The sequence below is a fragment of the Ctenopharyngodon idella genome, chromosome 10 (genome assembly GCF_019924925.1).
Source record: "Ctenopharyngodon idella isolate HZGC_01 chromosome 10, HZGC01, whole genome shotgun sequence".
NCBI classification, from domain to species: Eukaryota; Metazoa; Chordata; class Actinopteri; order Cypriniformes; family Xenocyprididae; genus Ctenopharyngodon; species Ctenopharyngodon idella.
In genome coordinates, this window is record NC_067229.1 from 6,631,027 (window position 1) to 6,655,233 (window position 24,207).

Consider the following 24,207-nt stretch of genomic DNA (forward strand, 5'->3'; position numbering starts at 1 on the left):
TAATTATATAATATAATATTTATAATGATACAGGCTTAAGTAAAAAGCCATCGTATTTTAAGTATTTACACAACCTTTTACTAAACATTGCTGTTTTATAACATACTTTTAAATATTTCCTAATTATATAATAAATTATATAACATGCACATAAAATATATAATGATATATAGCTTATTTTACCACAATAAAATATTTTACGTCTTATGTATCATAAACAATTATATTTTAAATTATATAAGAATGTTTTAATGCATTATTTAAAATATAATAATACAAAAATGTAACTTTACAAATACATTACAAATAATATATTTTAATTTATAATGATACAGGCTTGGATATGTTTGGCATCTACACAACCTTTCCAGAAACATTGCTGTTTTATAACATATAACAGCCTATCATGAAATGCTTGCTTATTATATAATAAGTTATATAATAAGTATCACCTAATTACATATAAAAGGTCAAGATATATAACCTATAGGCTTACTGTTTTATATGTATGCAATAATTGAATATACTATTTAAAACATCAAAAATGTGTGCATGTACTATGAAAAGATACATGCCAAAATGACAAATAAATGAAAGTATAGGTTTCCCACTGAAAGGCTTCCCTTGTTTCCCTGAAAGTACTGTGACACTGTCTGTGACTGACAGTCTTGTCTTAAACATCCTTTTGTAAGTCATCCAGATGGATTATTCTAGGCATTTACACAACACACCACCTTGTTGTATTTACTTTTATGCAACCCTCTAAGTGATTATGAAACACTCAATGACATTCAGCCCCCCGGACCGTATGAAGAGCGGAACTATTAGACTCAGTCTGTGCGCCTCGGCGGGCGTTTGAGGTCGGTGCTCGTGCACAATTGATAGTTAAAATAAAAGAATCAGTGAGTATTACAAAAATTAATGTTAATAATTTAATGAATCACAGCACAACCGCGGGATCCTAAAACGGGAGTAAAAAGGTAAGACACTCATTTAACACCGCACACGCTTGTTTAGGAGGCTATAATGTGTTTTAGTAGTTATATTTGAGCAGAGTTAGCGCGGATGCTAACGTCAACAAAAGAGAGCATCGCGCGCTCGTGCTAATGCGCTAACAGCTAGCGCGCTCGTTAGGCTTGGAATAATGTTGTGTTTTACACAGAAAGCATGTAATACAATACAAAACATCTAGATATTTTAGCCTAACGTGGTTCTGCGCTCATAATGTGGATGTTAGGTGAGTTTTCAGGCTGGTTGTTCATCTGTTATCGGCGCTGCTGGTCACCAGGTACAGTTATGTAAATGTGTCTCATTCACTTCAGTCCACGAAAGCGCTTTAAAACATATTTGTATGACATGTAATATCAAAATGGGTTAATATACTCCAAGTGTAATGAAATGTGATGCGGGTTTGTGGTTTTATATGATGACAGCGGTTTGTGTCAAGCGCAGGTGCAGAATAATCTTCACGAGCTTCGAGCGGTTTCCTTTTACACACAGTCACTCTCATGATGGAAAAGATGGATTTAAGGGCTTTTTAATGAAACATGGTTGATTTGGTTTCTGTGCTCGTTTTCTATGTAAATTACACTGTTAGAGTCGAGGTCAGTGGGTTTGTAATGGTGGGCTTTGTGTGTAATTAGGTGTGAATTCAACATCTGGTTTGATTTAAACTCATTGTATTTCTGCCTTAAAGAAAAAGTTTAGTTCACCCAAAAATGACATCTCAGATAATTTACTCTTCCTCATGACATTTCCAAACCGTATGACTGTCTGCCTTTTGTGGGGCACAAATAGAGATGTTTTGCAGAATGTCAAAGCTGCTCTTTATATATATATATATATATATATATATATATATATATATATATATATATATAATTTAGACATTGACAGCTTTTTGCATTTTATATATATATATATATATATATATATATATATATATATATATATATTATTGTATAATAGAGTATGACTTGAAAACCGACTGAACACATGAGCAGCATATATATTTAAAAATATATAAATACTTATATTTTATTGTATAATAAAGTTTTATAAATGTAAATTATATTACAATAAAATACTTTATTGTATTGTAAAGTGTATAATTAAGCGTTATATGTCACACATATACATAAAAGACGGCATAAAAATAGTGTGTGTGAGTGTTGTGCGTGTGCAGGTGGAGCGGTTGTTGTGGAACAGGCTGTGCTGTACTGTGTGAATGTGTCAGTGTGTCATGGGCAGCGTGGCCTACATTCACACCGCGCACTGGCTGGGAAACGCAGCCTTCTCTTATATAACCCTTCTTATGTAAGCAGGCCTGAATCTCTCGCTCCCTTCTGTTTTTTTTACTTCTAGTTCTTTCTGTTTCTTCTCTCAACACATTTTTCGATTGGAGTTCTTTGGTTGCTCTTTGTTCTCCTGTTCCTGAATTGCGCTTTTTGTGAGTCGCGATTTTGCTCTGATGTTTGATTGTAGCTGAGAATCGGCCAGTTTAAAGTGACTTGCACAACCCTGAGTTCTGTGTTAACTTTATGTAGTTTAATTTTGGCTTTCATTCACTAGTTTAGCTGAAAACGAACCATCAAGTGTAGTGTGTGACCATCTTGTTGTTTTTTTCCTCCCTTAGTGGTTAATACTGATAGAAATCCACAAGTTTGGGACCAGTTCTGCTTACTGACATTTTTTACATTCATTGATCTTGTTTGTCGGTTTTTTTACGCCTAAACGTTTCTGACATATTCTATGTTGTTCTTGTTGCAAACTTTGTTGATTTTATAATGTCGTGTGGAAGAACAAGAATGACTTGTAATAGTCTTGAAAGCATCAGTAGGAATGTGTTCTTTCACTTTGTTTTCCAGTACGTTTATGATTTTTTTTTTTTAGAATGACTTCACAGCTGTATAATTTCTAGCTTGTTGCAAATTTTCTTTATTAAAGAAATAAATACTTTTGCTGAACAACAAAAAATGTGAATAAAACAGATAATTACAAATACATAGCTAAAAATTAAAACTGATCATTGATTTGTACCCAGCAACATTTATTTACTCTTGTCCATTTAAATACACAGTATTTTCTTAATTCAATCAGAAACAAATTGAAATTACAAATTGTAAGTTACTATCAAAGTGTATTTTTTTATGACAAGCAGTTAATAAATGGAAAACATACACAAAAGTAATGTTTCTGTTAGCAGATGGTGATATCAAAATGTTGAAATATACACTACCATTCAAAAGTTTGAATGTCTGTTCTGCTCACCAAGTCTTATTTGATAAAAAAAGTGAAAACTGTAATATTGTAAAATATTATTACCATTTAAAGTAACTGTTTTCTATGTAAATATATTTTAAAATGTAATTTATTCCTGTGACGTAAAGCTGAATTTTCAGCATCATTACTCCAGTCTTCATTGTCACATGATCCTTCAGAAATCATTCTGATATGCTGATTTGATGCTCAAGAAACATTTCTGATTATTATCAATGTTGAAAACAGTTTTGCTGCTTAATATTTTTTTGTGGAAATCAAGATGCTTTTTTCCCCCAGGATATTTTGATGAATGGAAAGTTTTAAAAAATGGCATTTAAAATCTTTTGTAATGTTATAAATGTCTTTACTGTCACTATTAATAAATTTAATGCTTCCTTGCTGAATATAAACATGTTAATTTCTTTTTAAAAATTGTACATTCCCCAGACTTTTGAAGGGTAGTGTCTAATAATATCACGTGTTTGTTGTTCAGGTGGTCTGAATGAAGATGTGTAAGTAATGCTCTTGGAGACCCAGGGGACGTCATGTCAGAAGAGGCGATCTCAGGGAGCGACCTGGAGCCCAGCCTTAACAGCGAGGAGGAAGAGGAGATGGAGGAGGAAGAGGATGGAGAGAATGATGGGGATGATGAGGAAGATGCAGGCGGTGAGCGTCTTTTCAGTTCATACCGGCTTTTTTAACCATAATTTTATAAAGCAAATACCTTTTTGAGTTTGAGCTTGCATTAATTAAAGCCGGGAGTTTTAGGCCGATTTATCCCTAATTTACCCCTCCCGACAATCTGAGGAAAAATTGTCCAGAACCTTGCGTGGTTAAAATTTTTTGCCCAGATCAAATCTTCCCAATCTGCGCACAGAAACACTGGGGCTGCCCCGATAATATCAAACATGTTTGATATTTAGGATTTTATATTGGGATGATTATGACTATTATTACGTCTGTACTTTCACAATAGCCAATGAGAGACTAGTCTACAAGGAGACGGAGGCAAAAGAGAAGTTTTGAAGCTGCGACTGTGAAAATAAGCAGCTGTACGGGTCCATTGGACAGTGGATTTAGAGGAACGGCTTGTGGAAGTGTGGCAACAACATGACTGCCTGTGTAGCGTGTCTTTGAAAACATACCACAACCGTACAGATAAAGAGAAGAGCTGGGAAGAAATCGCCTCATTTTGTATAGATTAAAAGATCGATTCTTGGGATTTAAGAATCTATATTGGTTGCTAAAACTGATAATCGATTAAAATTCAAGAAATCTATATTTTTACCCAGCCCTAATATCTTGTAGTGTGTGCATGTTTGAGATTTGAGAGAAGAAAATCTGTAATGATTCTCCTTATGTGCGTAAAGCAACCAGATTTCATAATCCGTTCGGATTTAAAAACTCTTGTAGACATTTACATGCGGTTAAAAGCTTCTGTCTGGCATCATCATCACTAATGTGTGCGCTTGGCCTTCTGGCTGTAAATTAATTATTGATCGCTTGGTATTTCCTCTCAACAGACCAGCTGGAGAGCCTGGAGGCTGAGGATCAAAGAGATCAGACCAGCCCGGCACCTACCTCACCTATGTCTAGAGACTCCAGCCCTGACCGCTCGTCCCGGCCACCCTCCCAGCCCTCGTCCACCTCACGGACGTCATCACGGCCCGGCTCTCAACCCGCTTCCAGTCCGGACAGCCGCAGCAACACGTCTGCCAACAGCAACACCAAGAAGAAGTCCAAAACCTCTAAACCTGCTCACTTGAGGAGGAACATCCGGTATTGAGCTTGATTTAGTAATAGAGTGCATTAGATCTCGCCTACTTTTTTTAGCGTTGTTGGTTCCAGAAGTATTTCTTTCCCATGCATTTCTCTCATATACTTTTAAAGATTCCAAAAATGGGTTTTCACATAGATGTCAGAAGAAGAACCATTTTTGGTTCCCCAAAGAACCTTTCAGTGAACAGTTCTTAAAAGAACCGTTTTTTCCTATGTGTGAAGAACATTTTAATAATGTAAAGAACCGTTTCCCACTATAAAGAACCTTATGTGCAATTAAAAGGTTCTGTGGATGTTCATGTAACCATCAATGCCAAAAAGAACCTTTATTTTTTTGTTAAAAACCAGCTACGAGGTGAATCACAACATTACAAGCTTTTTATTTGAAGCAAAAAAGTGTTTGGACAAAAAGAAAAAGGTTAAAACCTGCCAAGAAGTACAAGACTATGTACTTGACGGTTTAAGTGAGGGAAAGAACTACAATCCCATGAAGCATTGAGAATGACATAATCAAATAAAACAATAGTGAATTATAAAATTATTCATTAAAAGTTGTTGATTATGTTTATAAGAACAATATATTTTAAGTGTATAGCAAAATATGTATAAATATCTAAAAATATTTAAGTATTTTGACAGCAGTGCGAGACCAACTCGCAGCTTAATGGGAGTGGGTGGAGCTAAAGAGCTCTTTTGGTGCAATTTGCTCCCCGCAACTCTCTGATTGGTGGAATTCTTACAGCATCATGGGTAGTTTTTCATCGCAAATTCCGCTGTTAAATACAATTATTTTAAAAATAAGTTGAAATGATGCTAAATGATGGCCTCAACAAAACCATATACCATCGATTAACAACCTCGTAGCTCACCGTAGGGCTGTCTTTAAAGGTTTATAAGTTATCATCAAAAATTTTTTTTAGTGCCAACCAGACACAATAGGCATCACACAACAGGAATTCGCCCACACTGAAATCTCATTGGTCCAAAACCTGCCCTGCATGTTTGTTGATCACTGTCACACTTATAATTACAATCATTTATCTTCCTGCTAATTTCATCTCTCCCCTCCGGCTTGCAGGAAGCTCCTTACAGAGCACCAGCTGGAAGCGGGAACCAAAGCCGCCCAGCAGGAGGAGCTTGAGAGACGGCGACGTCTCGAACAGCAGCGGAAAGACTTCCCGCTTCATGCAGGTGAGACTCACCTATGCCGCCCACTCCTCCTCCTCAACTGTTTGTAATGTAATTAGTTAAAGGGTTAGTTCACCCAAAAATGACAATTCTGTCTTTAATGACTCACCCTCAGGTCGTTCTACATCCATAAGACCTTCGTTTGTCTTTGGAACACAAATTAAGATATTTTTAAAATCCGAGAGCTTTCTGACTCATCAATAGACAGCAATATAATCACCACTTTCAAGGTCCAGAAAGGTACTAAAGACATCATTAAAACAGTCAACATGACTGCAGTGGTTCAACCTTAATTTTAGAAAGCTACAAGAATACTTTTGCGTTCAGCGCTTCCAGGTTCTACCTTAGAATGCCGACTCGGTATTGGCCAAAGCTGATCACGTTAGCAGCACGACGCATGCGTGTGATGCTGATGCAGGAGCCGGCCAATAATGAGTCGGCGTTCTGACGTAGAACCTGGAAGCGCTGGATGTAAACGGCGAAAGAGAATGACACAGAAGAGAAGGTATTGTTGAATAAAGTCGTTATTTTTGTTTTGTTTTTGCGCACAAAAAGTATTCTTGACGCTTTATAAAATTAAGGTTAAACCACTGCAGTCACGTCAAATTTTTTAATGACGTCTTTAGTACCTTTGTGTTCTGAAGCTGAACGAAGGTTTTACGGGTGTGGAACGACATGAGAGAGTAATTAATGACAGAATTTTCTTTTTTGGGTGAACTAACCCTTTAATTAGTTGTTGTGTCGCTGTTGTTAGATCTATCCACTGCAGTGCCGGGTCCCAAACAGGAAGTGATCTGTCTGGACAGCAGCGGAGATGAGGGCGAGGCTAAAGAAGCCCCACCCCCTCAGCTGCCTGCCCTTAGAGATGGTAAACTCAACATAAACACACTGTAATATAAAACAATATTATTATTTATATTAATTACATTATTTTTTTTTGTTATATTTAAATGATAAATATGCTAAATATTTTTAAAGAAAATCTTGAATTTTTATTATTCCATTTTATTATTAAACATGTTTTTAATATTATTATTATTATTATATATTGCTAATGCTTGCATTATTTATTTATCTATTTATTTATTTTTATATATATGTATATATATGTGTGTATGTATGTATGTATGTGTGTGTGTGTATGTATGTATATATGTGTGTATATATACAATTTACAATCAATTTTATAATAAATGTTTAATAATTAATACTGATAATAGCAATATGCATGTGAATAATAAATGTTATATAGAACATTTATTGTATGGAATTATGAATAAAAAATAACAATATATATGTAAATAAATATTTTATAATTATACATGTAAATGATAAAATAAATATTTAATATAATATTTGAAAAAATATATATAATTTATAGTATAAATTATTTATTGTCTAATGTATTGCTTACATTATATATACAGCATTTTATTTATTATAATTTTTATAATATGTTTAATAATTTATAATAATAGCAAAAATATATATAAATAACAGCGGTTTTATATTTAAAATATATTATGTAATAAATGTTTAATAATAATTATGTAAATAAAATAAATATTTAATAATATAGTATTTTAAAAAGCCATTTATAACTGTATATATTCAGTATATATAGAAGAGGTTTAGGTGTCTTAATGTTCATTTCTGTTCCTCTGCTCCAGATGTGATTGAGTTGAGTTCAGGTGATGAAGATGCCATGCGGATAAGCAGTGAGGAGGACAACAACGAAGATCGCTCGGTCACTCCCGGGGTGGAGGAGAGTAGTGGGTCTCATGTGAATGATGCCCTCAATCAACCAGACGCCCAGGGAAGGGTGCTGGTCAATATCAACCACCCTGGAGAAGAGGAGGACCTGTTCCTCGCCCCGCAGCTCGCCAGTGCTGTTAAACCACACCAGGTATATTTATTTGCCATGAAATTAAATTTTTTTCCAGTAACTTTTCATTTTAGTCGGACATGGAACCCATTTGCGATGTCTCTTGCTTTCTTTGTCAGATCGGTGGTATTCGTTTTCTGTATGATAACCTGGTGGAGTCTCTTGAGCGCTATAAGAGCAGCAGTGGCTTCGGCTGTATTCTGGCTCACAGTATGGGCCTGGGCAAAACCCTACAGGTCATCTCCTTTATTGACGTCCTGCTGCGGCACACTGGAGCCAAAACTGTCCTCGCCATTGTACCTGTGAGTGTCCGAGAATCAAAGCTTGCCTGGCATTTTCATTGAGGGATTAGATTAAATACTACGGAGAGGACTGTGTCTCATGTCTCCTCTCTTCTCCAGGTGAATACACTACAGAACTGGCTGGCTGAGTTTAATCTCTGGCTACCTGCTGCTGAGTCCCTTCCCCCCGACACAGATCCAGCCCAGGTTTTACCTCGAACCTTTAAGGTTCACATCCTCAATGATGAGCACAAGTATGAACGCCACTCCAGCCACTCACTATACGTTTGGGGTCTTTGTCAATGATTTTAAGTTTTATGATGATTTGAGTGTTAATTATTTTCTGTAGTTCTGCTAGCAACGTCAAGGAACACACATACTGATTAAATGTATTGTTGAATGCACTGCAATTCTGCCAAAATGTTCATGCATTTCTTTCATCTGGACCAGAACCACAGTGGCCCGGGCCAAGGTGGTGGAGGACTGGACTCGTGACGGTGGGGTGCTGCTAATGGGGTATGAGATGTACCGCCTGCTGTCGCTCAAAAAGAGCTTTGTGACCGGCCGCAAGAGGAAGACCAAGAAACCCGCGGGTCCTGTGATTATTGACCTGGACGAGGAGGACCGTCAGCAAGAGCTCATGAAAGGTCTGTCGGGGTTTCGCGGGTGGAAAACGCATGGCATCTACTCTGGCTGTGGTCTATAATGAAATTTCATGTCTCGTCTGTGATCTTCAGGGATTGAAAGAGCGCTGTCGCGGCCCGGTCCAGATGTCGTCATTTGTGATGAGGGCCACCGTATTAAAAACTGCCACGCCAGCACCTCCCAGGCCCTGAAGAACATCCGGTCACGGCGACGGGTGGTTCTGACCGGATACCCACTGCAAAACAACCTGATCGAGTACTGGTGCATGGTGGACTTTGTCCGGCCTGATTTCCTCGGTACACGGCAGGAGTTTAGTAACATGTTCGAGCGGCCCATTCTGAACGGTCAGTGTATAGACAGCACGCCACAGGACGTCCAGCTCATGAGATACAGGAGTCACGTCCTGCACAGTCTGCTGGAGGGCTTCGTGCAGAGGTGAGTTATTTAATATTTATCATTGTTTATATTTATTGTGAAAATGTATTATTAATAATGGTTACTTATTTTTTTTATTACTATTAGTAATAGTAGTATGGAAAATTACATTACATTATTGTTTAATATTATGTACTTATATTTGTATTATAATTTTTAATAAATATTGAAAATTGTTTACATATTTATTATTATTCAATAAGTATTGTTTACTTTTATATATTATTAAATATTGTTTACATATTATTATTATTATTATTATTACTATTATTATTATTGAATAGTAATGTTTGTTTAAAATATGTATTGTTTACTTCTATTTATTATGAATAATAATAATAATGGATGTACAATATTGTTTACATATTAAATATTTGTTGTTTTTATTATTTAATATTTATTGGTTACATTTTATTATTAAATTTATTATCATTTACATTATTATTCTTATTAAGGATTTATTATTGTTTACATATGTATATTTATTATTCAATATGCAGTCTTGTTTACATTTATTTATTGTTAAATATTAATTGTTTACATATTATAATTATTATTGAATATTAATGTTAGTTTATTTTAAAATATTTATTGTTGTTTACATTTATTTCTTATTTTTGTAATATAATTCGACTCGAACTCTGGTTGCCCAAAGTGGTGTTGCGCTATATATCGGAGAACTGCCCACAAGGCTACAGCTCTGACTCAAACTATTTTTGTTGGACATTTCGCGTTGGACCAAAAATTAGGCTAAACTGTTTTCTACCTTCCCAGACGAGGCCATGATGTTCTCCGGATGCAGCTGCCGCCGAAAGAGGAGCATGTGATTCTGGTACGACTGTCTCGCCTGCAGAGGGCGCTGTACACGGAGTTCATGAACCGCTTCAGGGAGGCGGGAAACAGTGGATGGCTCGGACTCAACCCGCTTAAAGCTTTCTGTGTTTGCTGCAAGGTACGGAGACCCCAAACACACCAACTGTTGTTATATAGTGGTCGATGTGCTTACAACTCCTTTTTGTGCGCCCTTTAGATCTGGAATCATCCAGACGTTTTGTACGAAGCTCTGCAGAAGGAAAATCTGGCCAATGAGCAGGATCTTGACCTGGATGACCTCAACTCCACCAGCGGGACGCGCTGCTCCGCACCAGGAATAAAGGGCAAGTCATCCGACCCTGCCAACAGCAAGATGGCTGCTATGGGACCCCTGAACCCCCTACAGGAGAAGGCCAACCAAGTCATCACCTATGAATGGGTAAAACCTTCAACTTAGAATGTGTTTATTTTTGTGGGAACACAATTAATCGAAATAAAAGCCATGGTTTATGGCTTGATATTATCAAATTGTAGAAAAGAAAGAAAATAAGACAGCCATAAATATTAGTGTCTTATGATATATATAATATAATGTATTGCTAAAATTAACAGTGCTGCTGTGCTGTGCAAAGCTGCTGAACTTTGAATAGATTTTAATTAGAGTAGAACATCTGATATGTAAATGTTGGTGGTTATATGTTAATTAGCTCATGAATGTGATGTCATTTCGGAATCTATTTGTTTTAGGCAAAAGACATCATGACCAACTACCAGACTGGTGTTCTGGAGAACTCGGCCAAGATGGTTCTGCTTTTCCACCTGATTGATGAGAGTGTCAGCCGAAGAGATAAAATACTTGTGTTCAGGTGGGAAATCTATGTTTGCGTTTTCCATGTGTGACAGTATACAGATGTTTGCCTTTTTGTCTGGAATCTCTTCAGCATCCTGAACTGTCAGTCATGCTGTTATTTTATGGTTATGTCAACGCTTACACTGGCTCGTGTATCTGTGTGTGATTCTTGCAGTCAGAGTTTATCCACGCTCACGGTTATCGAAGATTTCCTGAGTCGGAGGCCCATGCCTATCCAAACAGAAACTGGGGCGCACAACTGGGTCCGGAACATCAATTACTACAGTGAGTGTTCAAACGTTTTGATGCTAGGGTTACCGTAAAAAAAAAAAAACATTTTCGTTACTTAAAATAAAATAAACTTTTAGCTAGTTGCCAAGGCAACATTTTTCATTTTTTATTTAGTCTGAAGTACTAAGTATAACTAAAACTAAAAATAAAAACAAAAAAACTTTAAAAAACAAACTAATAAAAATGACAAACTCACCACAAAATTACTAAAACTTTAATTAAAATTATAGTGAAAACAGAAAATATAAAAATAAAATCTAATTCAAAATATTAACAAAAAACTTTGATAATGATACTAAAATAACACTGCCAAGGACCCCCAAATACAATGATCCCCTGCAAAGGACCCTACATTTTTTTAAAGCCTCATTTGTACTGTGTGAAAGAAATAAGTGTGCTATAATTTAAAATAATAATTACAATTTATTTAAGATAATATACATTTTTAGTAATTATAATTTAAGAATTTTATATTATATATTTAAGGTGTGAATTATTATTATTATTATTATTATTATTATTTTATTATTATTATATAATAAAATAATTAACAATTTAAATGTGTTAGCAATACATTTCAAAATCATTTTTATAATAAATATCGGTCCTATTTTATTTTATTTATTTTTTTCAACTTTTTGTCATGATATTTTCTACAGACCCATATTCTCAGCTTTGTTTTAATTTCTGCGTCTTGTAGATCAACTCTGCCTAAGGTTTGTCATGGTTTAGGGTGTGTATTCTTCGTAAATTCACCTCGTTTATGTCTCCTGTTCAGGGTTGGATGGGAGCACATCAGCTTCAGAGAGAGAAAGACTCATCAACCAGTTTAACGACCCTGCGAACAACCAAGCCTGGGTCTTCCTGCTATCCACCAGGTGAAGAACCTGCACGTTTGTCTGCATGTTACAATATGCCACAAATAATGATGAGGTCTGGACTAACAGGCTGCTGTATTTACAGGGCTGGCTGTTTGGGGGTGAATCTGATCGGTGCGAATCGCGTGGTGGTTTTCGATGCCTCTTGGAACCCATGTCACGATGCTCAGGCCGTCTGCCGCGTGTATCGTTACGGGCAGCACAAGCCTTGCCACATCTACAGGCTGGTGTGTGACTTCACACTGGAGAAGAAGATCTACGACCGTCAGGTGTCCAAGCAGGGCATGTCTGGTAAGAGAGGGTGGGAAGGTGTTTTGTATCTCGCTGTTTTGAACAGTTTTGACATTATGATTGTCTGTTGGACAGATCGAGTCGTGGACGATTTGAACCCTGTCCTCACCTTCACGCGGAAGGAAGTAGAGTCGCTGTTGCACTTTGTAGAGGAGGAGCCTGATGCCAGCCAGTCAGAGCTGGTCCCTAGTGAGGACATGGAAATCGTCATTAAACAAGCCTGTCTGTTTTACCCACACCTCTTAACCAAGGTAAATACTCTGTCCGCTTTCCACACCAGCAACTAGTTTTACAGAATATATATTTATATATGTTTATATAATATATAATATATATGTTTTATATAGAATATATTCTGCGGAATTCCGAATCAAACTGTGTGAAAATTTAGCTCATGAATTTTAATTGATTTACAACCGTTTTTCGATTCCAAAGATACTGGCAAAAGTCTGAATCATAATAAGGTGTAGACTTGGCTTATGAATATTAATTAGGTTGTACCGGCGTGGCTCCATAGAACATTTAATCAGATAAGATAGTTTTTGTCTGAATTCCATGCCATAAAACATTTATCAATTGAAGTATGCTAGACTAATTATAAATCTTACAATGGTGAAGGCTTAGATCATGAATACTAATTAGAATGTGCTGAAGTTGTCCAGTCATGCGAGTCGATTTCTATCTGAATTTTACACTAGCTAGTTTAACCCGGCAATATTCTGAATCCTACAATGCTGAGGGCAGCCGTCCAGTCACATATGCTTATTTTAAATTTGCAAACATTTATAAATTGAAATATTTTAGATCCTACTATGGTCTAAGTTTTGCTCATGAATTTTAATTGACTTGTGCTTTTGCTTCTTCATAACCTTCCTGGAGGGTCCAGTCACATAAGCTTATTTTTATAAGGAAACATTTATTTTATTTATTGCCATAACAACCTAGTTGTCTGGCAATGTTTTTGGTGAACTTGTCCACAGTTATGACAAAAACAAGCACATACATGCATGCATACATACATACATGGATACATATATATATCCCATGTGTTACAAAGAAAGAAATACATTAAGAGCATGAACCATCCTACAGTAAGTGCTTTTCAAGAAACGTGCAGACTTAGTTTTAATTGATCTAAGTCGTTTGCCTGAAGGAAATGTCTAGCCGGGTTTATGGGATCGCTAAGATATTTTCTCTGCAGACATGAGACATAAATGTTGTCAATGATAGAAAGATCACAATCTATGATCTTTCAGGCAGACTGCACTATATTACGAATCTGACTTTTCTTCTGGACTGTGGAGCTGCCAAACCACACTATTACTGAGAAAGTCAGAACGCTTTTATCAAAGCTCTATAAAACCTTGACATACCAGCTTTAGATACTCTAAACCTTTTCAGCCATCTTAAAAAATACAGTTTCTGATGGGATTTCTTAGTAATGCCTCTTAAGTTATCATGCCACTTCAAAAATGCAGAAATGGTTGTACCAAGAAACTTAGAACTATGAACATTTACAATGACCTGATCATTAATAGTTAACAGTGTAACAGCATTTTTTTTTCCGCCGAAAATCAAACACCATTTCCTTTGTTTTTTGAACATTCAATTTCAAACTATGGGTGTAACTCCATTCAATCAATGTCGATACCTCCTTCCTATAGTCAGATTAATTACTGTCTGTTATCAAACCAATTATTGTAGTGTTATCTGAAAACTTTTAACTGATTCACTGTGTGAGACACAATCATTAGTGTACATGGAATATAATACTGGTGACAATACACAGTCTTGTGGAGCTCCCACACTTATTGTTCTAGGGCTCGACAGGCTTGTTATTAATTTTGACTACTTGTGATCTATTGCTCTAATTTAACAAAGAGTTTCGTTGGTACAGTTGTATTAAATGCAGATTTATAGTCAACAAAAAGAGCCCTTGCATAAGTGCCAGGAGTTTCAAGGTGTTGTAAAATTGAGTGTAGATGCAGAGCAACAGCATCATCAATTGACCTATTAGCCTATAGGTGAATAGATAAGTCCAGAGTCCAGACAAATGGTTGAAATTAGATTAGAGGCCACTGGTCTGTAATCATCTAAGCATCTAATATTTGGCTTTTTTGGCACTGGAATTATAACAGCTGCTTTAAAACATGCTGGAACTCTTAGCGACCAACTGAATATATTGTAAATACTGGGGCAAGGATGTAGGCACCCCATTTTAAATCACTTTTGAATCACTTTTTTATAAAGCTCTGTATCCCCACTCTTAAATGCCTTGTGCTTTAAGAGCACCTATACAAACCGTGATAGATTGAAATATTTTAGACAAATTATAAATCCTACAATGTTAGAGGCTTAGCTCATGAATATTAATTAAATTGTGCTGATGTTCCTTCCTATGTCATTCAGTCACATATACTAAAATCTCTCTATTTTCCACACCAGCAACCGTTCCATCATGAGTCTCTCCTGATGGACCGCAAGGATTTGAAACTGACCAAAGCAGAAAAGAGAGCAGCCAAGAAAAGCTATGAAGATGAGAAGCGGGCATCCGTGCCGTATCAACGGCCCTCTTACGCACATTACTACCCAGCTAGTGACCAGAGACTCACCAATATCCCTGCCTTCAGCCAGAGGAACTGGTGGGTCCAAAACAGGAAAACCTCAATGTAGTGCTGTGCTGTTTTGTTTGGGTCTTAGATGTATTTGCTTATCCAAACCTTTTTTTTTTTTTTTTTTTTTTTTTTAGGCGGCCCCCCTCTCATTTAGAAGAGAAACCAGTTGCAAGCGTGAGGCCAGTTCAGTCCACGCCCATTCCCATGATGCCCCGACAGGTACCCATGGGTGTCCCCAGTTCAAGCGCAGGATTCCCCGTCAACTACCTGCAAAAGGCCGGCGTTTACGTACAGCGCGTCGTCACCACCACTGGTACAGATCTTTCACTTGTAGTGCATGCTACTTCTTGCTGCGTTTGAGGTCTCTAGGTTTGTTTCTTCATGGTTTTTATCGCTTTGCTTTTCAGATATTGTGATCCCCGGGTCCAACAGCAGCACAGATGTCCAAGCCCGAATCGGTGCAGGGGAGAGTATTCACGTTATCCGAGGATCCAAAGGTACCTCCATTTTAGAAAACTATTGAGAGCGTCTACTGTACTGTACTGTTGGTAAGGTTTATTCACTTCATATTCTGTCATTTGCACTGCAGGCACGTACATTAGGACCAATGATGGGAGGATATTTGCCATCCGCTCTGGAAAGCCAAGACCACCTGAAGGAGGAGCCACAGCTTCAAGAGGTGTGCTACTAATTTGTCATTTAGCAATTCTTCTTGCGTAACCTTGAGGCTGGAGACCCCATTTTATAGTCTTTTATAGTGTAACTTTCAAAGTCAGATGTGAGAAATTCCAACTTTTACATCTCTTACTTCAAACTTTTGCATTCCTTTGCTTGATACTCACAAGATGGTGAAACATAAGAAACAAAATAACAGATTAAAAATTAACAACTATATGCAATACTCTTTCTATTGCACTTTTGCACCAACGCCGTGGTACAACGAGCACACTCGGGCCCTTAAGAGAGAAGTCAGAAAATGGAGCGCAGCTGGAATAAAACAAAACTAGAGTTTTTTTTGCATTTCGTGGAAAGAAATTTTTACATACAGAAAAGCCTTAAAAACTGCTAGATCTACTTATTTTTCAAATCTTGTAAAAAGCGCTATATAAATAAAGGTGACTTGACTTGAGTTGACCTGGTATTAAGATGCGTTTTGGCCGATCGGATCACAAGTGTACAAGGGGAAGACATACACATTTCTACCTCTTTTGTTCACTTTCAACCACTTCTGTCCTGATTTCTTCGAGGGGAGGGTCTATGGGCGGATAAATGTATAGGCTTTTTCAGATCTTTCGAGCTAATAGACAAAATAAGCTCGCGCAATTTACATATGAACATGCCCGGAGACGACGGAAAAACATACGGAGAGCATCAGCTTTCGTTTCTGCCCTGATAGCCGCAATACCACGCCGAATGCCGTAAAGAAATCAGGAAAGGTGAGAGAACATTGTGCTTGGTTCGTTTTTCGTCTTCAACCCAAACTTGGGTCTTCAGCTGACAAAGTTTAAATCCTGTCTGACTAGCGCGCTTCCCATAATGTTTACAGGCAGAGAGTAGGCGGTCTTTAGTGGCTGTTTGAACACATTCAACCACATGAGCGTTTACACTACGAAAGCATTCCGGTTGAATGCGTTTTCAACTGCCTCTGGAAGTGGTCAAAAGTGGAGAAGCTCAAAAATTTTTACACCTGTAATTAGTGGCGTCCACTTGTGATCTGATCATCCAAAACGCATCTTAATGCAAGGTGGAAACAGGGCCTAAGTAATTATAAACTTGTCCCGTGCCCCACTTCATTGCGTGGGGCTTCTGCGGGTGTACAGACCTCTACCTTGATCAAAGTCACAGAGTTGATTGTTGATGGATCAACCCTTTACTGGGGATTGAACCTACGATCTTTTGTTGACCATCCCAGATCTTTACCCATTAGTCTGCATCAACGTACACTAACAAAATCTCTTTCTTTCTCACAGAGGATTCCGGCCCTCCCCTGCATTCTGTCAGTAATGGTTGTGCATCTCCTCAAGAGCCGAAACGTTTAACCCCTGAGGCTCCACCTCGCCCTTCGCCCCAAGACAGCCCCGAGCTCCTCCGAGAATTCCATAGCAACAAAGAACCAGTTCCTGCAGTAGAGAACTTACCGTCTTCAGGAACACTCGAACCGTCGGGAGCGGACAGACCCATCCAGCACCCAGTTCGCATCCCCGACCAGCACCGGCAGCTCAGCAATGACATTGCATCATCTATGGACGTTCAAAGTTTGAAGCGGAAGCTTTTGGAAAGTCGGACATCCAAACAGCCTGGTGGCAAACGGACCTCAACGTCAGTCGGTGCACCCGGGAGTTACCCGGGATTTCCTCTAAGCAGCGGGTTCGGGTTCACGCCCATGGGGCTGAACCCTGCCTTGCTGGGTGCCCTGGGTCACATGACTCCACCTTCACTTGGAAGCAGGTCGCACCTTCTACAGCAAGCTGGTCAGGCTCTGGGTGACCTACATGCAATGTTCCCCACTGAACCGCTCGGACTTGGCCCGTCCAACAGCACTCTTTCCTCAACTTGTTCGACCAACACCACATCCTCCACCCACGCTGGAATGCTGGCCTCTTCTTCATCCTCTGTGCCCTGTTCGTCATCGTCCTCCACTTCCTCCTCGCTCCCACCCTTCATGATGAACCCCAGCATGGCAAGCATGCTCTCTAGCTTCCCGGTACCATTTTCCCAGCCACTCTTCCCAGGATCCCTACACCCTAGAGGCCTGTCCTCTACGCCAGCCTCTGCCTCCAACTCCTCCAATTTCCTCTCTTCCTCTGGCTTGCTGGGGGCAGCATTCAGCCGCCCTGACACGCACCCCTCGCTCACGGAAAACGGCGGGAGCAGCTCGGATGACGATGTCATAGAGGTGATGGGCCAGTGATCGCTGTGATCGGCTGCTTCAGATTCCGTAGTTCCGAATGGAAGAATCCTATTGGATGGAGCTGAAATTATATAAATCCAAATGCTGAATATGCATGGAGTTAAGAAAGGCGATTCTATATTTTTCTTTACCGTAAGGGACCAGAGCACAGGCCTAACTTGAAGAGCCCTAGTCATATCTCTTGTGAGGGCCTAGACAAGGACCTGACAGACTTCCCTCAGAGAGATTGCCGAATCAAACTTAAATGTGATTGTCTTTACAGACTGTTTGCATTCGTAAGACAAGACTTTAGAGATACTTAGCCGTTTGCTAGACCTTGTAGCATCACCTGGAATGAAAAACAAGAAAAAAAAACATGTGAATTTTTTTTTTATTATAACTGTAAGTACTACTATTACTTTTGTAAACGGTGGTCCTACATGAATATTCATAGTTGTTTCGACCATTGAAAATCGCAGACTGGGCAACGGGGGGAATTCGTAACAGTCGAATCGTAGAACGACAGAAGCCATGCCTAGCATTAGCACCGCCGAGACCTTTTTGCTTTCCTTTGAGAAAAAAAAAAAACGACAAGGAAAACCTTAAACTCGAATGTATTTTCATGTTAGCCTTTAAAATTTGGTGGAGGGGACGTAAGTTTAGTGCTTTTAGTTTGATATTAGCCTTAAAGCAGACAAATGGATCTGTGTTCTCGTTCAATTGCGTAGCAAACGAAATCATTCGTCGTTATCCATGGGGATCATTTTACGAATGTGTAGACTGTTAAGCGACCCTACTAGCCGTCATTTTCTAAATTTGCGCTTCGCATCATCTGCGCAGTCATTCAGTTTCATCCGTGTTGGGGCCACAGTCATGACCAAAGTGTTCTTTCGGCCGTTTTGAAAAATCTCAATGTGTTTGTGTTAATGTTGAATTGTACGCGCGCTGGTTGACCTGTGACTGAAAAATCCCTCAGCCAATAACACTGTTCATTCTCTGTGCCTATTAGAGCTCTTTATTTTGACTCCTCCCACAGTCTGCTTTCTAATTGGCAGATACTCATGTCATGATCTTTGGTCTGCAGACGCTGTTATATATACACAATGATGTGCATTTGACATGTGATATCTTTTTTTGTTGTTATTTGAAACTTTGTTTTGTAACATCATATGTATTTTGTTTTTTCTTTCAACTATGTAAAAAATTACCTGAAATATTTATTTATAATGCTAAAGAGTAATTCATTTTCATTCTTTTTTTTTATTTTTTATACATTTTCAACCTTTTTTTAAGGACAAAAAAATCCCTCTATCAGAGAGATGCAGGGTCCCCCCCCCCCCCCCCATAAGCGAGTTTAAGACCACGATCTGTGAGCGATTCTGCAGTCGGGACCCACAAACACATGTGATCCCATACAGACGCTGTCCCGGGAGGTGTCCACATGTCATCTCATGTTCCCAGCATGGGGAGGAGTAGATTCAAATGACATTGTATTTATTAAACATTGTTTTAACATAAATAAACTTGACTCCTCCTGCATTCAGAATAATGGTTCTCGCAGCCTCTGGCAATTTCAGCTTCAGGCTCATGAAAAAAAAAAAAAAAAAGTATGTATTTAAGCATGTATGTATATGTGTGTGTGTGTGTGTATATTAGGGGTGTAACGATACCCTCATGTCACGATTCGATACATATCACGATACTGAACTCACAATACGATATTATTTACAAATGGTAAAAGGTTAACAAAAAATGTACTTTTGATTAAAATGCTACATTTGGTATTACATTGGGGGTGGAAATGAATAGGCTTGGACTTGGTGCTGGTAACCCAATACACAGGACAATGGTGACACCAGAATAAAAATATTCATGATTCTGAAGCTGAAAATACAGAATTATTTTAGATGAATATGTTTGCACTTTGTCACTAACTAGATATATTTAAGATAATGTAGGCCACTTTTTACTGGTAACATAAGACATTTGGCATTATCAGGATCAACAAATATTCCCCCATTGCATTATTATACTTTATATTCAACGTTATTTAGTAGTTTAATGTAGTACTGACACTGAAACTCTGTAAACTTGAATTTTTTCTCTCACAGTAAGTTTCAGTTTGGGTGAACTACACAATACATGTTGTATTGTGATATACTGTTACACCCCTAATAAATATATATATATATATATATACATATACTTGTATATATACACAAATATATATATTTATATATAATTAATAGAAATTAAGACATTCATTTTTATCATTTTTCATATTTAATGGTTTCATTTAAAGAAAAAATAGGCATTATAAATGTCTTTAAATGTGATCTGCAAAAATGTTTTAGCACAGGAAAATAATTTGTACATTGACACACAAAAACTGATATTTGCCATTAAGAAACATGTACAAAATTCATATTTAATTTATGTATGATACTAATAATGTAAATGTAAGTTTCCATACATGATCTGAAATTTATTTGAACAAATGATTTTGTACATTTTAATAAACAAAAAAATATACATGATTCCTGCCATTAAGAAAAAAAATGTTGCTTTTAATGTAATATATTAATATATTTTAATCATTTATATATAATATTAATCACAAATATATGTTTTCATTTACAGTACAAAGGCATGAATGTTTTCCTTCATGATCTGCATGAACAGAAAGGGCAGACTGGCACTAGTAAATGCAAAAACATTTTGTTCACAAGCATCAAAAGAATAACAAATAATTGAATAAACCACTTAGGCCTATTTTATCCTTGCGATTAAGAAAAATCAGTTGCCTTCAGTCATTTCAAAAAATATTTGCACAAAAAAAATATGCCATCAATACAGCTGAAAGGTATTCAAGAATATAAAACTGTTATACAAAAATACATTTGTTTTGGTCAATCTATATAGCAATAATAAAAATTACAAGTAGTTGGAAAGCAATCAGTATCATTATCTCCGTCATGCAGCTGAGCCACACTTTACAATATTTTCATTAGCTGTCAACGTTAGCCGGTAACATGAAATTCTGGTTCACAATGTCTGTGCATCATTTCAGATGAACCTGTTTAGAAAGCTTGAATGTTTGTTTCAGTACTGCACTCGTTTCCGGGCCATGTAAGTGTTCGTCACCTGACTCATAACGACCAGAGCGCACAGAACCGGGCAGAGGACGGCCAGGTACCACACGTACCCGCTCACGCTGGTGCTGAACCACGACGAACACAGTCCGAGGAACAAGCTGAAGCTGCCCAGCAGGTACGTGAGTAACCCTGAGGTGGCGTGGTAGCGCTTCAGTTTGGCCAGCGACCAGCCTTTGGCCAGTTTGGGATAGAGGAGCGGAAGTCCTCCGAGCGACTGCAGCCCGACGACAGCCACCGTTATCACACCGATCAAGCCATGCCACGACGTGAAGTGTGGCTTGTCGTTGAGGTTTTTGTTGTAAACGATGGCGCACAGACCCGCGGCCGCGCAGCAGACGCACAGACACTGCAGGATCCAGTGCAGGCGGCCTTTAGTTTTGTGCTTCAGCTTCCTGACGGGAGACGAGTACGGGTTGAACAGCAGGACGGCTTCAGTCATGAGAAAGGAAAACTGGATGGGGGCAAGAAAGTCTTGTCAAGTGAGAGGATAGTATTGTGTGACACAAAAAGCAAACTTAATTCAATTACATGCTAAACTATAAACTATCTGTATGCAGTTTTGCGTCATACTCACACCAAGAGTCATCAGGAACGGATGCCATGAGAACAGACCTGTGAGCAAACAGTAGTGTTTATTAATAATTGTATGTGCTTTTTGATTTTTATTAGATATTTTTATATTTCAATTGTATTTCAGTTTGTTGCCAAGGCAACCTTTCTAATTTACCTTTACTCTAATATTTATATTTTATCTCAGCTTTGTTTCAGTTACCAAGAAAAAAATAGTTTAATGGTTTTAGGTAACAATAAAGCACAGATCAAGACGTGAGCCAGAAACAAGGCATTTATTTATTTATTTAGATTCCTTTGACATTATAGTAAAGTTTGGTGTTTATTATTTTTATATATTTAAAATGATCATTAGAGGTCGGGTTAGAATGTGTCAATATTGTAACATTTCATAATATTACAAAACAAAATTGTTTTGTATTTATAGCCGATACCGAGATATATTTAGAAATACATATAGAGAAATGTGCACTGAATTTGAGCTTTGTGTAAAGAAAACGCTTAGAAACCAAGTTGATGTTCAATATTTATAGTAATTATATGAATTAATAACATTCAGAAAGTTAAGAAATATTAATTTAATCTTCAGAATTCAGGTAATATGTGTTAATATTAATTTGAGTAATGCGTTTGTTTATAAATTGATACCAGTTACTTTGAAACAAGTTGATAAGATGGAAAGAATAAAGTGTTTATTTGCATTTCTTTCAAAATATAATAATTAAAATTATAATGATTAATTATTAATTATAATGAAATCATCATTCATTTAAAAGAAGGTATAAAAGGCAGAACCCCCAAATTATCGGTATCGTTATCTGTATCGGCAGATATCGCTCTGAATAATCGGCTATCGGTATCGGTGGAGAAATGTAATATCTCTAAAAACAAAAAAATAATTTATTGTTTTATTAATAATTATTTGTTCATATATATATATATATATATATATATGAAAAAATAATTGTGTAATATAAAATATATTGTAATTCTCTATTAGTAATAATAAAAATAAATATATGTGTGTGTTGTCAAATCGATTAGTCGCAATTAATTGATTTGACAGTACTATATATATATATATATATATATATATATATATATATATATATATACACACACAAGCAATTGAAATATTGGTCTGAAATATAGAAACTATATTTTTATTATTAATAAAAGTGTACTATTATGATGATGTGATAATTTCATTATACTTTAAAAAAGAATAACATATACATAGATAATAAACATCAATCATTTGCGCATACAAACAACATTCATATAATCTATTTTTACAATTAATAGGATATTTGCACGATGTTATTGATATTTTGTCATTATTTTAAATGAATATAACTTATGTATATTATTATAATATCATATTCCTGTCAGAAATATATTAGGAAGTATTTTAAAATATCAATATTTTGATCAATAGTATCATCATACAAAAACAAATTCACTACAGTAAACACGGTGATCGTTTTCTCACATCGGTCTACCGACAGCACAGATCAGAGAGTATGACTGATCGGTATGATCTTCACTGGATGCGAGGAAGGTGTTTTATTGTACTCACTGGATCCAGGTTTGGCCAGTACCGTCATGAAGCCGGTGAACACAGCGCACAGTACATGAGTGGAGACGCCGCACAATATCCTGCTGTAGCGGTACAGTTTCGGCTCCGACTCGTGATGGACAGTCATATTATATTCTACTGAGTCTCTCTCAAATCTATTCCATACAGCTAATTTACATACATACACAATCACAACAGTGAGACAAAACTAACTCAAACCCATTTGAAATGCTCAGTCCCAACTAAGAACTCTGAATCATTGAAGGTTTCCGGTTACACACCAACATGTCATAATAAAAGTGCGTTTCGTTTTGAAGCAAAATCTGCTCTGATTATATCAGATTTGTCACAAAATATAAATATGATTTATTTATTTTGAAAGCCCACTACGATAAATTGAAATTAATCTTGTTTGCGCCAAAGTCTGTTTTCTTCTCTAAATGATAGAAGTGGCTTTTATTTTGGCGATAATTGTAAATAATTTCTTCCAGATTGCCTCTGTTCTAGAAATTCCTCTGCTCGTGCTGACGTGGGATTTTGTTTACATGCTTGTCTTTCCATCTTTTGACCTGCAGGGATCACACTGGATTTTTTTTCTCTCTCTCTTTCAGATTCCACAAATAATTAAATGCTTCAGTTTACTGTTATCTGTGTCTTTGCAGATGATATCAGAACTGTATCCCATTTTTTCTTAACAAATAAAATGTGCAATATACTTTTTTTTTATTTGAGAGTATACATTTATTTATTTATTATTTATTTAGTTTATTTTTTTATTTATTTGTAGATATATATTTTTTG

General features: G+C 36.9%; 2 protein-coding genes across 3 annotated transcripts; one reads left to right on the forward strand and one right to left on the reverse strand.

The window, feature by feature from the left end:
• Positions 1-814: 814 nt before the first annotated feature.
• On the forward strand, positions 815-19,651 carry rad54l2 (RAD54 like 2). Of its 2 annotated transcripts, none has more exons than XM_051908354.1 (22): positions 815-980; positions 3,755-3,927; positions 4,785-5,040; positions 6,119-6,231; positions 6,983-7,096; positions 7,899-8,134; positions 8,233-8,415; positions 8,515-8,648; positions 8,845-9,041; positions 9,132-9,474; positions 10,249-10,426; positions 10,505-10,726; positions 11,035-11,153; positions 11,313-11,422; positions 12,207-12,306; positions 12,392-12,597; positions 12,673-12,848; positions 15,043-15,239; positions 15,347-15,525; positions 15,620-15,709; positions 15,802-15,891; positions 17,183-19,651. In XM_051908354.1, exons 2-22 carry the CDS (start codon positions 3,807-3,809, stop codon positions 18,121-18,123), a joined length of 4,305 nt encoding a protein of 1,434 aa, XP_051764314.1. In that variant the 5' UTR covers positions 815-980; positions 3,755-3,806; the 3' UTR covers positions 18,124-19,651. The 2 variants fall into 2 exon arrangements, with proteins under 2 accessions (XP_051764314.1, XP_051764315.1); XM_051908355.1 differs by lacking the exon at positions 815-980 and adding an exon at positions 1,101-1,288.
• LOC127520373 (transmembrane reductase CYB561D2) lies at positions 18,673-23,695 on the reverse strand. Its single transcript, XM_051908359.1, has 3 exons — positions 23,407-23,695; positions 21,832-21,869; positions 18,673-21,708 (listed from the first exon to the last, which is right to left on the reverse strand). The coding sequence occupies exons 1-3, from the start codon at positions 23,531-23,533 to the stop codon at positions 21,205-21,207; spliced, it is 669 nt and encodes a 222-aa protein (XP_051764319.1). The 5' UTR covers positions 23,534-23,695; the 3' UTR covers positions 18,673-21,204.
• Between the last annotated feature and the right edge of the window lie 512 nt (positions 23,696-24,207).